This window comes from Plecotus auritus, assembly GCF_963455305.1.
Source record: "Plecotus auritus genome assembly, chromosome: 12".
Classification (NCBI taxonomy): Eukaryota; Metazoa; Chordata; class Mammalia; order Chiroptera; family Vespertilionidae; genus Plecotus; species Plecotus auritus.
This window is the reverse complement of record NC_137778.1, coordinates 1,475,789-1,492,389: the sequence shown is the minus strand read 5'-3', so window position 1 is coordinate 1,492,389 and position 16,601 is coordinate 1,475,789. Positions and strand designations below refer to the sequence as shown.

Genomic DNA, 16,601 nt, shown 5'->3' with positions numbered 1-16,601 from the left:
CTCCACCCACAGGCAGCTGAAGGGCCCAGCAGTGGGACAGGGGGCTTTGGGCTCCGCCAGTACATGCTTGTCTCGCGGCTCAATGTTCAAGATTAGCCGGGTGCCTTTTTGAGTTCAGACTCGTGATAAAACAACGGACAACTTAGCAGGTCAGTTTGGAGACTGGGCATGAACACGGTTGGAGCCGAGCCCAGAACCCCAACCACAGGACTCACCCCCACCTGGGCATGGCGGGGGCAGGATGCGCGGAGGGCCGCCCAGAGGCAGCAGGGGCCACCCGGTGGGGCCTCACTGTGTGAGGACACTGCGACGCCCTTGGGGAGCACGGCGAGGGGCTGGGAAACCGGCCAGGTAAGCAGTCCCTGTGGCAGACAGGCGCCCGGCCGGGCGGGTCGTGTACACCTGTCTGCAGCAGCAGTGGCTGAAGAACACGTCTGTGCTGACTCATCTTACAGAGGAAAAAACTGAGCTCAGGCCGAAAAACGTGATCATCTTTTCAAAAGTTACGCTTCTAATTAATGTCAGGGCTGGGCGGACCCCTCGGCGCTAGGAGGACCCCTCAGCGCTGGGAGTCTGTGCGCCCGAGGCTGACAGCGCGCCTCCTCCATCCCTCACTGGCTGGCCTCGGAGTGAGCTATTTAAAGTCTTATTCAGGAAGCCAAAGAGAAAATAAACAAATGGGACTACATCAAAATAAAAAGCTTTTGCACAGCAAAAGAAACCATCAACAAAACAACAAGAAACCCCACTGTATGGGAGAACATATTTGCAAATGGTATCACTGATAAAGGTTTAATTTCCAACATCTACAGGCAGCTTATACAACTTAATAAAAGGAAGATAAATGATCCAATAAAAAAATGGGCAACGGACCTAAATAGAATCTTTTCGAAAGAAGACAGAAGGAAGGCCAAGAGACACATGAAAACATGCTCAAAGTCACTTATTATCCGAGAGATGCAAATCAAAACGACAATGCGATACCATCTCACACCTGTCAGAATGGCTATCATCAACAAATCAACAAACGACAAGTGTTGGCGAGGATGCGGAGAAAAAGGAACCCTCGTGCACTGCTGGTGGGAATGCAGACTGGTGCAGCCACTGTGGAGAACAGTATGGAGTTTCCTCAAAAAACTGAAAATGGAACTCCCATTTGACCCAGTAATCCCACTCCTAGGAATATATCCTAAGAAACCAGAAACACCAATCAGAAAGGATATATGCACCCCTATGTTCATAGCAGCACAATTTACAATAGCTAAGATTTGGAAACAGCCTAGGTGCCCGTCAGCAGATGACTGGATCAGAAAACTATGGTACATCTACACAATGGAATACTATGCTGCCATAAAAAAGAAGGAATTACTACCATTTGTAGACACCTGGATGGAATTAGAGAACATTATGCTAAGTGAAATAAGCCAGTCAATGAAAGAAAAATACCACATGATCTCACTCATTTAAGGATAATGAAAAACATTATAAACTGATGAACCAAAAGATAGTTACAGAGGCAGTAAAGCATCAAACAGACTGTCTAATTACAGCGGGAAGGTTAGGGAGAGGTGGGGGAAATAAGAGATCAACTGAAGGACTTGTATGCATGCATATAAGAGTAACCAACGGATGCAAAACATTGGGGGTGAGGGCATGTATGGGAGTGGGGTGGGGGGGGCAATGGTAAGATATGTACACATATAATACCTTAATAAAAAATTTGAAAAAAAAATAAAAATAAAAAAAAATAAAGTCTTATTCAGTTTCTTCACCTGTAAATGGGAATAATGCTACAGAATCCGCCATGTGTAGCATGACAGATACACACACAAACAAGATCAGGGTGAGATAGCGCATAAGCAGGGCAGTGTAAGCTCGAACGTTGGCCACGAGCCCTGGGTCCAATGTCGGCACAGCGTCCCTCCCGCCACAGCAGTCGCGGGGGGGGGGGGGGGGGAGAGGAGGGGGCTTTGTTCACTGTGATTCTGACACAGAAAGCAGCGTCCTTGTCGGTCCGTGGCCGTTCTCAGCCTCTGTCTCTCCTCTCAGGGCCAAGGAGATTAAGATCAAGTTGGGGACTCTCCTGCAGAAGCCAGACCCTGCTGCCGACCTGGTTATTCCCTACAATGAGAAGCCGGAGAAGCCAGCCAAGACCCAGAAGTGAGTCGTGGTGTGGGTCCCCCCACCCCCGGGGCCCTGCAGGGTGGCTGCGTGCTCCCCCCGCCTCACCGCAGGCCGGCCACAGCGCTGCCTGCAGATGCGCCTCTCTGGGCCTCCTGAGCCGGGAGTGAGTCTGCGTGTGGCAGGATGGTTATAAACAAAGGTCGGGCCCACCTCGGACCTTGCTGGGGAGACAGACCACGCGCTACATAGAGCAGGTGCCGCCGCCTTGTCACCGGCTCTCCGGCCGCCAGGGGCAGGTGACCTCTCTGACCCAGTTAGTACTGGGCCCTGGCGCCCACCTGGTGCTGTCCTCCCAGGGAGACGCCGGGGCTCCCCCTGAGGAAGCGGCTCTGACCAGGCAGACAACTGAAGCCTCTTAGTTTCTTCTCCAAGACAGTGCCAGGCCCAGCGGAGGGACAGAGACTGCTCCCTGCTGGAGAGGAGACCCCAGCCAGGAGGTCCCAGCCAGGAGGCATGCGCACTGGGCCAGCTCTCCATGTAACGCACAGCGCACAGTCTCTCCCCGCCGGACCCAGTGTCCCCGCCTGGGCTTCTGCAGGCGGCCTCCTGCCCCCACCTCCCACACACGCCTCGGGGTAGGGGGGCACAACGGTCTAAAGACACAGGCATCTTGGCTCCCTGGCACTGGCTCCTCAATGGCTCAGCAGGACAGCATTCACGCACTGGCCTCACGCGGCCGCAGCCTGTCCTGCCGGGACACCCAGCGCCTTCTCTGAGCGCCCAGAGGGAGGCGTGCCGGAGGTGAGCCCAGAGGAGGTAAGCCAGATGGACTCAAGGCCCATCACTCCTCTACCCGGACACTGGAGGCATCGCAGACTGTATACAAGTAAAGGACTCCCTTTAATCACCCTTTCTTTTTATCTTTCTCAATTGTCCCAGCTTTTCTTTGTTCAAATGACCGTGGACTGAACACAGCTGGCCTGGTGGGGAGGCAGACAGGTCCTTCCTTTCCATCCTCCCTCATCTGCGTGGTGTTTCCCTTCTCCTGCGCTCATTACCTCTGCTCCCAGCCCGGGGGGGGGGGGGGGAGGGGGGGGGCTGTTTCCTGCTCATAGGAAGGGGCGCTGGTCCCGTGTGCAGCGCAGGCCCCATGTTCCATAGCAGCAACTGGTCAGGGAGTCTGGTTTGTTTGTTGTTGTTAATCCTCACCCGAGGATATGTTCCCATTGATTTTTAGAGAGAGGGAAAGAGAGAGGGAAAGAGAGAGAAACATTGATGCAAGAGAGACACATCGACTGGCTGCCTCCTGCATGCGCCCCAACCAGGTCCTGGGCCGGGGAGGAGCCTGCTACTGAGGCACCTGCCCTTGATTGAAATCAAACCCGGGCCCTTTGGTCCGCAGCCCGGCGCTCTATCCATTGAGCAACACCGGCTGGGGCCAGAGAGTCTGTTTTGAAGCAAGCGACATGGTGCTCACTGATCTCTGGAATTCATTTTAAAGTAAGCCCAGGACCACAGTCCCGCCTCGATGTTCTGCTTTAACGTCCGCAGACACTGAATCGTTCGGTGCACTGGGCTCAGGCAGAAGCAGCTTTGGAAGAAAACCTGAGGCTGTTGCTGGGTTGCTTTCCTGTCTTCCCACCCTTCTTTTTGCAGTAGTTGGAATTGCTTTGGAAACTTTGTCATGTCCCCGGAGACCGTTCCCACTGAGCTCCTGCCCCCCCAGCCCCCACATCTCGTAGGGGGCGCATTCCCAGCTAACGGGACAGGACTGCTCTGTGTCCTCCCGCCACCTCTGCCCCCACTTTAACATTTCTCTGTATTGTTTTCACTCATGTTCTTCTCCCAGAGAAGAAATAAACCTGAGAGGCTAAAATAAACCTGAAGCTATTTTTAACCCCCTCATCTATTAAAAAAAAAAAAATCCTTTTTTAAACAAGCATTTTCTATTTTTTGGATATATCTTTATTCTTCTCATTAGGAAAAAGAATATTGAATCATGGAAAAAAAAATAGAAAAAAGTTGCCTTTGTCCTGACCCCCAAGCTGGCTCCCCTGCCTGGTTCAGAATGGCCAATCGCTCTGTCCCCCTGGACCTCCCACTGGGACAGGTGCCCATCCACTCTGAACAATGCCCTCCCGCCCCTCTGCCCTCCGCGCCGGCCCTTTCTCTCGTCTGTTGGGCACCTCTGGGCCTGGAAAGTCACTGTTCTAGCCTCTCCTCTAACTCCTTCTCGTCAGGTGTTAAGTCACCAACTGAGACTGGCAGCTCGAAGACCTCACCCTCTGCTCCCCGCCCCAGCATTTGACTCTGCCCACTGTCGGCCACCTTAGCATCACTCCTTCACTGGCTCCCCCGGGACCCCACTTCTCTTCCTCCGAGGCCCCACTCCCCCCACTGTCTCCTGGAGCATCCCTCGGCGTCGGCCGCGGTCCTCACCATGCACAGCCCCCAGACGGAAAGCCCATCAATGCAGTCTGCAGTCACTCTCTCTCGTCGTGCTTACAGCACCAGCAGGGCCTGCTCGGGTGGGGCATTCTTACCGTTCGCTTATGCTCTCCAGGCTCCTTTTCTCCCTGCCGGGCTCACTAGCTGGGAACTCCGTTTCTCTGGCTGTTGTTTTCCCGCTCAGTAGCTCTGGACGGAGCCCAGGCACGGAGGGCGCCCAGCCGTGGGCAGGTCTGGAGTGTGTCCGTCCGCACACTGTGCCGGCCAGACTGACACCAACAGTGGCAGGTGCTTTTCCCTGTGCCCCGTCCTCGGTGCCGGTCACTGCCGGCCCGGGGGTGGCTCGGTCACTGTTCACCGACTGTGGGCTAGTCCTGCGTGGCCCGCTCTGTGAGGACACGTGAGAGCAGAGCGAGCACTGCCCAGTGCCGGCGAGTGACCTGAGGTCCTTTCCTTGTCGAGGGCAGGAGCCTGTGGGCACACCGCCAGAAGGGTTTAGGCAGGTAGGGACTGTGGATATGAAAACAGAGAGGAACCCTGGTGCTCAGAGAGGAGGAAGGACTCGCCGGGGCCCCACCTCGTCAGTGCAGAGCTGTAGGACCTTCTGGGCTAAAATTCTTCCTATCGGAGTTCTGGGTTATTTGTGGCTTTCTTCGCCCAGACTCCTGCGGGCAAACGGAACCCTGGTTCATTTATGTCCTAGTGGCCGGGGGCAGGCTAGTGCTGCAGGCACCCGGCGGGGGGCGGGGGGCGGGGGGGGGGCCCTCTCAGGATGGGCAGCGGCACCTGCCTGTCAGAGCCGCGAGCACAGTGTGGCCTTCGCCCGGCCACTTGGCTCTCACACCTGTTTCTTTCACTGGTTCCGGCTCCCCACCCCACACCCGCAGGCAGGCACATGTCCAGCTCTGCGGTCAGCCACAGCCTTGCAAACCAGCACCCTCCGTGGTCATTAGAGCTGCATCCATCTTGTTTCCGAAGAAGTCAGACTTAACGAGGCCGCAGGTTCTGAGAACTGGGCAGGACGAACCTGCATTCCCTCCCACTGCTCATCACAGCCTGGGCTTCGTGCTGCGGGCGTGTGTCTTGCAAGGACAGGGGAGGTGATGTTGCTTCACGAGAATATTCTTATGATCAGGGAGGTTCCGGGTGTGAAGCAGGCCTGTTCCTTTCATCCAGTGGTTTCATGTCCTGCTGTATCTACCCACAATCCTCGGAGGCTCAGGGGCGTCTAGAATATGCAAAACCTCGCCCACCGTGGAGGGAGGGAAACCTCGGTCAGAAATGTAGGCATGAAATCAAGCAGAACAGAACAGGCTCTCGGCGGGGGTGGTGTTGGGGGGCGGTTACAGGGGCGCACAGAGAGCCAGGAGGGTTCAGGGCCACTAGGAACCAGGTCCTTTTCTGGGTAGGAAAAAAACAAGGCAGAAAAATAAAGGGACACACTGGTAACCTCGCTTCCTGCCCCGTCCCCGCCTGCACTCCGGCACCCGGGGCGGGAAGGGGTTTGCTTGTAGAATTAAATTCCCAGGAGTGAGCACTGCATTTCCGATCTATGATACTTAAGTTTCTTGCCAGGGAAATAGATGAAACCCCTGACCGTATTTCACCAGGATTGCTACTCAATACTAAAAAGTTAAAACTCTATGAAAAGTCACAGAATGATGACTCCAAATTTGTACGTGTTCTGCCGGGAGGCAGCAAGATGTGAACAAGTTATTCTAGCACTTTAGCTCCAAATTCCACAGCCACCTCACTCCCAGCAAAAATGGAGGCCAGATGTGAGCCCAGACAGCACAGGAGTGGCAGCACTCCTCTCGTCAACCCCGCTGCCAGTCTGAACAATTAAAGCCCTGAGATACTGTGTTTAAAAACCAGAAGCAGGAATTGTCCTGGATTGTCTGAACAATAGGTACACAAGAGCTAAGGAAACTCCGATTTAGGAAAAATGGCTTTACTATTCTAATGAAGGCCTGGTTAGTCTGCCCTGATGTGATGTGATGATGAGGCAGTCACATTGTAAACCTGAGCCTTAGAGCAGGTGAGTCCAGGAGACCCCAGCCAGGAGGTCCCAGCCAGGAGGTCCCAGCCAGGAGACCCAGCCAGGAGGTCACAGCGAGGAGGTCACAGCGAGGAGACCCCAGCCAGGAGACCCCAGCCAGGAGGTCCCAGCCAGGAGACCCCAGCCAGGAGACCCCAGCCAGGAGGTCACAGTGAGGAGACCCCACCCAGGAGACCCCAGCAAGGAGACCCCAGCCAGGAGATCCCAGCCAGGAGGTCACAGCCAGGAGACCCCAGCCAGGAGGTCCCAGCCAGGAGACCCCAGCCAGGAGGTCCCAGCCAGGAGGTCCCAGCCAGGAGGTCCCAGCCAGGAGGCCCTAGCCAGGAGGCCCCAGCAAGGAGGTCACAGCCAGGAGGTCCCAGCCAGGAGGTCCCAGCCAGGAGGCCCTAGCCAGGAGGCCCCAGCAAGGAGGTCACAGCCAGGAGGTCCCAGCCAGGAGGCCCTAGCCAGGAGGCCCAGCAAGGAGGTCACAGCCAGGAGGTCCCAGCCAGGAGGCCCTTAGCTAGGAGACCCCAGCCAGGAGGCCCTAGCCAGGAGGTCACAGCCAGGAGGTCACAGCCAGCTCAGCCTGACCGGGACCACCCGTGGGGAAGTCAAGCACTGGCTGGTCTCCAGGGAGTCCGCCGGGAGGGCTGTGCTGCTCCTGCTCTCGTGGTACCACACGTTCCTCAGAAAGAGGGGCCCTTCCCAAGTCCCAGCCTGTCCTAACTGGACAGGGAAAATGCACCCGGAGTTTTACAATGTGGACTCGCCACAGAGACGTTCCATCTTACAGAGGCCCTGAGGAGGTGGCGGCAGCCGGACGTGAGGCGGCCGTGCCCTTTGCAGACCAAGCCAGGTGGCTGGCGGGCACTGTGAGACAAGAACGCGGGCTCATCCCTGCGTGGACCCAGGCTGTCGTTGTTACGTTTAGGAAAAAACACTTTCGTGAATGTACAAGAACCACCACACAGCTCCATGACAAATAGACTCCACTTCCAAAAAAGGACAGACCTAACCAACTTGTCCAAAAAGAGGTGAACGTGTACAAATAGATGCTGAAAGCAACCCCTCATCAAACCATTGTGGGCAGGAAAATAGCTCTGGCCCCTTGTGCTGAGGATGGTCCGTGGTTGCTGGTGTCTGCTGTAACCCATTAATGCTGTCGCCTCGTTCTATCTCCTCCCTGACCCAGGCCGTCGCCCGAGGAGGCCCTGCAGTGGTGCGGCTCCCTGGACAAGCTCCTGCAGAGCAGCTGTAAGTCCCGACTGGGTTTGACAAGAGCCGTGGAGGGACAGAGGAGGGGACACCGCCCATGGCCATGTCCTTTCCCCTAACGTTGTCATTTCTTAAATTTCCAAAGCAACCTCAACAAGGGAAGGTGCCAAGGGGGTGTGGTGAGAACGGGAGGGTGAGCGTCCTGAGAGCCAGCTTACGGCTCATGGCATGTCCCCTGTCCTGTGTGCACGTGTCCTGGCCGGGTGCCCCTTAGTACGTTCATCAGGAGTGGAAGCCCTCCCTTGCCCGCTGAGCCTCGTGTGGGCTGATAAGGACTGAGAGAGCCGTGTAAGCACCACTGGGCTGCAGGGCTGCCAGTGCTTCTGTGACCCTCTGACCTGGTGTGATGGCCCAGCCCGGCTTCCCGCTGGCAGCATGCCTTCCAGAGCTTCATTCGAGGCAGGACTAAGGTGTCAGCGAGAACTCCTGCCCAGGCCATGCCAGTCCACATGGCACACTGCCCTGACCCATATCCTGAGCATTCCCAAGGCTGACGGTATCCAGTGCCATTTCCAATGTTCAGGACGCTCCATGGTGCTCTGCGGCTGGTCTGCCATCACACTGCTGCTCCGCCTGCCGGCTTTCCATGGCGAGCCCTTTGCGGGCACTGCTGTGCATCACCTCTTCCCTGTGGAAACCTCCCTCTCCTGTCAAAGCTCATGTAGGGCCTGCCCTTCCCGCCTTCCTCTGAGCTTCCAGAGACACTTGTCTGTACTTTTCTGTGCCCCTTAATGCTGGCGACTCTGCTCAACATTTGCTACTCTATTCCATTTAGAGTCCTTCCCCTCCTCCTATAGATTACAGACTCATTGGCAGCCAGGACTTGGCCTTCTGACCCCCATTATTTTACAACAGGAAGTGCACAGTATGTGGAAAATAAATATTTGTTGAATAGCTCACTCTAATAATTATTCTGCCTAAGATATCAAACCCATATTTCTCCATCTTCACCACAAGAATGGAATATGACATTTAGTTTGATGCTTTGCAAAAATAAGGATTAAAAAAACATTTCTCACAGGATCTTCATGACCAACGGGCACAGAGTACATAACAAGCAGTGCGTGTTCAACTGCACACGGACATTTTGTCTTGTTTGGGTGGGAAAGTTTCTGCTTTCCTGCTCAGTATCTCAAGGCAAAACACGACTCGTCCCATCCGGAACTTCCTCAGTCCTTGTTGATTCTTTTTACGTTCTGTGCTAAACAGAGTACCCTGCCCTGACTTGTGAAGTGTCCAGTAAATGCTCAGTGACCTAATGGGTGACAAATGAATTCTGTTGCTTCTGGGACCCAAAATTCCACAAGGTCAACTAAGAGAAAAACACTTATGCTGACCAGTTGACTTACTCCTTGTCTTCGGCAGGGGCTCTGGGTCGGTAGCCAGCTGGCAGTGGCAGAGGGATGCATTGTGAGCTAAGTGCCCTGGGGCTTGGTGTTTATTACTCATGTCCAGAAACCTGAGAATTAGCAGAACTATTTCCGTGTTTTCAAAACTACTGAGGAGAAGGATGTATATTATATGCATAGTCCCTTTTAGCCATGCAGATGCTGAGGGCGGTAGTTCATGTTTTAGTTTTGGGGGACAGAAGCTACTGGGATGAGAAAGATGGGGACGGTGAGTGAGGCAGTTCGTGTTAACACCTCAGCATCCACTGAGGGACTGAAGTCTTTCAGTTTGCAAACCAGTGTGAGCTTGAGGCCGGAAATTCTGCAGTAATATTTTCTACTTCTCGGAGGGGAAAATAGATATGCATTTGTGTGTTCTTTGGTAGGCCTGCACTTACACGGATGTCAAAAGCTGCCCACTCATTAGGGCGACTCGGATTGTCGCGGATGTCCCAGCCCAGGGTTCACAGGGGGGACCAGCGGGGTCTTGGGCTTCCTAGGCAGTGATGCCTGACCAGGTGTGAGGAGGTGTCCGGAGGCTGTGCAGGCTCCGCAGAGAACAGTCTGCGAATTGTCAGGAATGTGGGAAGGGGATTCTACTGGGGTGTGGAGTGGGCAGGGGCTGGGAGGGGCAAAGAAGACACGTGTGTTGCTTGCAGAATAGAGACATGTGGTCTGGGGTCTGCTAAAGTCAAGCCCACCAGGACTTTCCAGGACTAACAGAGAGCACCTCTGAGGAATGAGCCAGGGGTTAAAGAGGGAAAGGTACGAGGGGCTGGAGGAGGGGGCGTCAGAGGGTCCTCGTAAGGGGCCCCCAGAGAATCCTCAGAAGCCAGGTGAGCAAAGAACAGCTTTAAACACCCCAGACCGACAGAGCACAGAGCCATTTCATGAGTCTGGGCTTGAAGTGCGTCTATCGACAAAAATCCTTGAGACAATATCGTGGGGTTCAGCGCCCAGGCCTGCACGGGTATTTCCAGCTTATTCCTTTGAGCATCGTCTGGGAGTCCTGGCACTGTCCTCAGGATGAATAGTGTGTGGGGCAGAATTCTCTCTCTCCCTTTTACAAAGAGGCAGAACAACTCAGAGTGCCCCATGGAGACGTGGAGCCTCAGCAGGAAATTGGCCGCAGACTCACTGAGGCTGTGTCCTCGGCCTCAGAGCCGATGGGGTGAGAACTCAGCAGGCTGTCCCGCCTGCACTTCCTGGCTGCTGGAAAGTGCCTGTGAAGGTTCCCATTCCGACAGGGACTACCTGACACCTTTGTTTAAGAAACAGGAGCCCTGTGTGGTAGCTCAGTGGTTAGAGAGTCAGCCCCGCACCTAAGGGTTGAGGGTTCGATTCTCAGTCAAGGGCATGTACCTGAGTTGCAGGTTCCATCTCTGGTCAGGTTGCATGTGGGAGGCAACCAATCATGTGTCTCTCGCATCTTTCTCCCTCTCTCTCTGTCTCCCTTCTACTCTCTCTAAAATCATTGGGAAAAATATCCTCAGGTGAGGATTAACAAAAACGAACAAACCAAAAGGAGACAGTGAAAACTTGAACGGTGAGGAGAGAAGCAGGCCTTGCTCCTCTCAGCACAGACGTGACAGCATGTCCCTGGGCTACAGCAAGCACGTAGGCAATATGGGCAGGGAGAAAGGGAGCCCGTCTGACTGCCCTGGCACACAGTGTGAGATGGTTTTAAAGTGATTTTTCCAGCGAGGCTTCTAGAGGAAATTTCTTATCAGACCTGCCCTCACCCAGGTATATTCCCAGGTGTTCAGTAGGAGCTGTTTTTAAGGGTCAGCACAGGGAGGGGTGGCATGCAAGTGTCCTGTTGAAATCCAGGTCACTGGTACCCTGGCCCACGCTCGCTATCACGGAGCCATCCTGCCTCGTTAGAGGTGGACGTGGTTTCAGGGACTTCGCAGGACACGGAGACCAGGAACATATCCAGACAATACATTGACAAAAGGACCCCACCTGTCCTGGCTTAGCCATCACAGAATTGCAGCCTGTGGTATAAATCCCCGTGCTGAGCAGTGACTAATGCAGGGGCAGTTAGAGTAAAGGAGGAGACCAACCGAGGGAATGGGAAATGGATGAAATTAGGTCAAAGGAAATGAATTCAGTAGGAAAACGTTCCAGCTAGAGCTACGAGCTTGCAGAAGGCCTGCTGATGGGAACAAGTGAGGGGAAAACGGGCCCGAGGTCCTGGGACAGTCACTCCCGCTCCGCCCGGGGGAGGGCCGCGTGTCACCGAGTCTGCCATTGGGAACAGTCGGTGCAAACTAGCGCCTCTCTCCCCGCTTTGGGAGCCTTCCTTAGGTAAAAGTGGACGTGGGCTCTCCGTGCAGATTTGTTAGAATGTTTGTGTTAGATCTGCATTTGTAGAGAGAGAGTCAGTCAGCTTCAAAGAGGAGGGAGATCACGAAGACGCTGGCGCCTCCCCTCACCATGGCTGCTGCCCCACTGTGTGGCGGTTACCACTGGAGGGTAGGACACAAGCAACAAACCAGCAAACGAAAGCATCAGGCCCAGGCATGCCCAGAGCCCATGTTTGTGTGTGGATGTCCCTTTATCACCTTGTTTTAAAGCCCGATGTGTGAGTGCTGGCCCGGTCCCTGCTCGGCGGTACATTCCCCGCCCCTCCCACCCGCCCTTCAGACACAGGCTCGGTTGCCTCCCACATGCACCCTGACCAGGGATGGAACCGCAGGCCCCTCCTTCGGAGGCAGGGAGGCCCCTCTGTCACTGTCCCTCTTCCTCCAGGTGTCCCCTTCATTGTTACATGTTTTTTGTGTTTCTTCATCTTTTCCTACTTCCCCGGATCCCACCCACTCCCTTTGGCAGAACTGCCTGTTTACTTACCCATTGACTCATCGTAGCGCCTGACCTGCGCAAACGTCATCTGTAGAAAGAGAAAAAGGGATTGTAGTCAACGTTCCTGTCACTTCCACTGCCAATCCAAGTTTCCAGTGCAGATTTTCATGAAATCCTAAGTGAGCGAGTACCAGTGCACCAGGTCCCAGCGTCCTGGTCAGCCTCTCTCTCGGGAACTGGCCGGCACCCCAGTTCCGCCACCTGCCAGCTGGTTACTAAGGGCACTTACTGCGCCGCTCTGGCCTCACCTGGGAAATAGGATATTAATTACATCTGCCCCAGGGTTCACATTTGTAAGGCTCCTTCTTAAGTGACAGAGATCGGTAGCCTAGGCGACACCGCGGGACACGGTGACGGACAGGTAGATGACAATGGGTGAGAGCCAGATGACAGGTAGACGATAGATAAATTTATCTGTTTCCTCAACGACCTTCTTCCTTGCTAGATGGACTCGCCAGCTTCAAAAGCTTCCTGAAGTCCGAGTTCAGTGAGGAGAACCTGGAGTTCTGGATGGCCTGCGAGGACTTCAAGAAGACCACGTCCGCGGCCAAGATGGCTGAGAAGGCAAAGAAAATTTATGAAGAATTCATCCAGACTGAGGCCCCAAAAGAGGTGGGTCCTGAGGGGGTTGAGCGTGGTCTGTGAGGCTCCCTCAGCAGCTCCCCCGGAAGGGCCACGCCTAGGAAACGGTTTGCAGCCCAAGGCCACTCTGACTGGGAGCGGCCACCTTTCTTGAGCACCTGCTGGGTACAGAGGCAGAGCAGTGTGGCCAAGCAGCCAGGACCGCACCGAGCAGCGTGATCTCACTCAGCAGCAATGACACCCGAGTGTGATCTTGAATGAATCAGCGGTTCCCCCTGAACCTAGCGTCCTCCTTCATGAAAAGGGATGAGGAAGACAGCAGGCAGGGCTGTAAGGATGGCATTAAACAATGGATGTGAAAACACATTAGTATCCCAACTATTAACACCTAGCGAGTGTCCCTACCTCTACCATTTCTCTCTTCCCCTTCCCTGCTCTTTCTTCCCATGTGAACTCCTTTCCGCTCTGCCCTCCTCCACCCTTTTGTCCACCCCCATCGGCAGTTTATGCACTTATGCTCGGGGTGGGCGGGGGGCAGCAGGGTGCCTGCTCCAGGAGGTCAGATTGTTGCCAGATGAGACAGTTGGAAGACCAGCTTCCATCAATCAGCCACCAGCGACCAGGTGTGTGTTGATTTCAGAGAAGCTTTGGGGTCGTGTATCTGCTCTCTGTGGGCTCAGGACGCCACAGCAAAGCTGTGCTTGGTGCTGGGTCAGATCTCTCTAGTACCACATTGCACCCCTTCATCCAGTCAGGGATTAAATCTCTCCCAGGATGGGCAGCCAGCCCCACACGGTCCGAGGAGCCCTGTAGGTGGGCAGCCATCTTCTCTCGGTGAAGTGAGGGGCTCTCCCCCAATATCCCTTTCCTCCATACATTCTCCAGACTCTGGTTATGAATTAGTCATGGCTAATCCTTTTCAGAGGTGGATGTTTGAATGTATGGACCAAGCATAGACCTCGCTACCCACAGGTGAGCCCCTCCAGGAGCTGCAGGGAGGAGCATGGTGTGTAGGGGCCTGTGGCTCGAGGGGGAGAAGGAAGAGTCCTGGAGATTACGGGGTTCCATGCTGCGGTGGAAATTAGCTCAGGCTCCTCTGCAGACCTCCCCCTCTGCCCCTCAGCCTCCCACCCTGTGACAAGGAGGCCAGGGCGCTGGCCACACTCTCCCTGCAGCATGAGTCTCTCTTCATGATGTCATCACAGACATGAGTTCCCTACGTCCCGGGATTCCCCAGTTCTAACCTGCCTTCCCACCAACTCCGTTCCTCTTCATGGAATCCAGGCCAGAGCGCGTGCCTGGAGCCCCAGGAAAACGTTCTCACGTCCCTTATTCAAACATGGGTGTTGTCAGGGAAACAGAGGCCCGGGAATGAATAGGACCCTGGCTAAGTTACCAGCACAAGCAGAGGGGGCCCCGTCTAAGGACCGAGGGCTCATTAAATGGCCTGCCTCCAGGCGAGACGGGTGCACACCTGGATTCAAACACACCCCTTAGCTCTGTGACCTTAAAAAGCCACTTCACCTTCACACAGACACGCACATCCTTCCCCTCCCGACAGAGGAAAGGCTGAGTGCTGGGCCCGAGGCTTCAGTGCGGCAGGTGCACAGCGGCGGGGCTGACGCCCAGTGCATGTCTAACTGGCCGCGTCCTAACCCGAGTGGCCTTTGCCACGACCTAGAAAGTAGAAGCCATCGTCCTCACTCTTTAGGGGAAATCCGCCCGCCCTGATGAGCCTGTCTGCTGCCCGCAGGTGAACATTGACCACTTCACCAAGGACATCACCATGAAGAACCTGGTGGAGCCCTCGCTGAGCAGCTTTGATGTGGCCCAGAAGCGGGTCCACGCCCTGATGGAGAAGGATTCGCTGCCCCGCTTCGTGCGCTCCGAGTTCTATCAGGAATTCATGAAGTAGCCGTGTAGCGGCCGTGAGAGTCGTCCTGTGAGTTGCTCCTCCACGAACCCCCGCGTTCCCAGCAGACGACTCTCCTCCCTCCAGGCTCTGCTCCCCGACACCCACCGGGGACCCCAGGCGGCTGACTCACGCGGCTCCCATTGCTCTGGCCATCATTGTCTGAAAGGCTTCTTTCCCAGTTTCCTCGTCCTGCCCCACTCTTCACTAAGCTCCGCTCAGATCATATGCCTGAGAGCGTGCTGCTGCCAAACCCGTCAGCACCAGGGGGTGTTCTGCCCAAGGCAAGGAACTGTGGACAAGCGTGGGCAGCGCTGAGCGCGGCGCCTGCACTGAAAGGTCAGGGGCCGCCCCCGCCTTGGTCTGGCAAGCACAGGTGTGGGAGGCTGGCTTCAGGGAGAGTCACAGGTCCTGTTTGTTGTTTGAATTCTGGTCCAGGGGCGTCACTCGCCAAATTATTTCTGACCTTGGTTAGTAAAAGGTGGTAAGAGTTTTACGAGGCAGCCACTATCCAATTGCTTAAGCAAGTTACTTAAAATGTTGATCTTTCTCTTAGAGAATCTTCGTGTCGCTGGTGATTATTTGCAAGAGAGACAATCAGGAACAGGTTGTGTTAGTACATCATCTATGTGCGATGCCGATTCTTCCTCATGCCGCCCAGACGCCCCCATAAAGTTATCAAATTCTGTATGAGATCAATGACCTGAGATCGGCAACGGGCTCTGTCATAACTGCAGCTCTGTCTCCAGCGTGTGGGCCCAAACATTCCATTTCGCATTGTTTCTAATCCGTGCACGTGCCAAAGTCTGACATGTTAACACCGGAATGCAAACTAAAGCAGCTGCTGTTTCTCACTCAACGTCCAGCGGGCTGGGTGCCAAATCGGGAAATGCCATCCCCTAGACCAGTGGTTCTCAACCTCCCTAACGCCGCGGCCCTTTAACACAGGTCCTCATGTGGTGGTGACCCCAACCATGAAATTATTTTCGTTGCTACTTCATAACTGTAATTTTGCTACTGTTAATGGATCGTAATATAAATACCTGTGTTTTCCGATGGTCTTATGCTCTACAGCAGCGGTTCTCAACCTGTGGGTTGAGAACCGCTAGCAGGGTCGCCTAAGACCATCGGGAAACACAAATATTTACATTATGATTCATTAACAGTAGCAAAATTACACGGCCCCGCCCGCCTGTGCGCTTGCTGAGGTCACGCTTCATTCTGTATCTCGCCGTTGTGAGCCCTGCATGGGCTGTCTTCGCTTTAGTCGGTGTGATAGATGAAGTCACTGTTTACCTGATGGCTTGAGAAGGACAATCACAGCAAACCCTGTAAGAGGGTGGCCAAGCGAGGCTAGTGAGTGGATTAAACAAGAAGGTGCTAGAAAGGTTAATAAAATCCTGGAAGGTTCCGCGGAGGGCCCCTTGCTTAGTGCTGGTGCGCCCCCTCCTGTCCTCCCCGAGTCGCTCACACATTCCTGGTTCCCACGTTTGCAGCCCCTGTAGCAGGTATCCCCTCAGAACCGGAGAGTGAAGCAGTTTTGTCACCGCGTCCGCCTGCAGGAGGGTGCTGTGCGGCTCCTTCGTTCCTGTCACTTGGAAGGCAGCCTCGCGGCCAGAGCCTTCTGTCCGCTGCCTGGCTGCACGGGCGGGGCGCAGGCCCACTGCCAGCACCGTCCTGCGGGGTTCGTAGTCACATTTGTCAAGAAAGCCCCTTCAAGGACACGCTGTCCCCAGCCCTGGACCATTGGGGCAGGCCACACCTCCGTCATGAAGGCGACCGCACAGCAGGGCTGCTGCTCGGGGACATGGGCACCTCCTCCCCCGCGTCCACCCCTCCCGTTAAACTGCCAGCCCTTCACCTTCTAATGCAGCCGAAGCCAGCAACCAAGGGGCTACGCCCGGCATTTTCCCTTGGACGCCAAGACATTTTTAAGAACATTTTAAATGTAATTAAGAATTCAGAT

At 54.9% G+C, this 16,601-nt stretch overlaps 1 protein-coding gene across 1 annotated transcript in view; it reads left to right on the top strand.

Moving 5' to 3' along the window:
- The window catches only part of RGS5 (regulator of G protein signaling 5), a 30,685-nt gene extending 15,348 nt beyond the window's left edge, over nucleotides 1-15,337 (top strand). The window contains exons 2-5 of the mRNA XM_080649343.1: nucleotides 2,050-2,160; nucleotides 7,806-7,867; nucleotides 12,587-12,753; nucleotides 14,477-15,337. Coding sequence (XP_080505469.1) covers nucleotides 2,050-2,160; nucleotides 7,806-7,867; nucleotides 12,587-12,753; nucleotides 14,477-14,638 — 502 coding nt within the window. The 3' untranslated portion in view covers nucleotides 14,639-15,337. The remainder of the gene's footprint in view (nucleotides 1-2,049; nucleotides 2,161-7,805; nucleotides 7,868-12,586; nucleotides 12,754-14,476) is intronic.
- The last annotated feature ends 1,264 nt before the right edge of the window (nucleotides 15,338-16,601 follow it).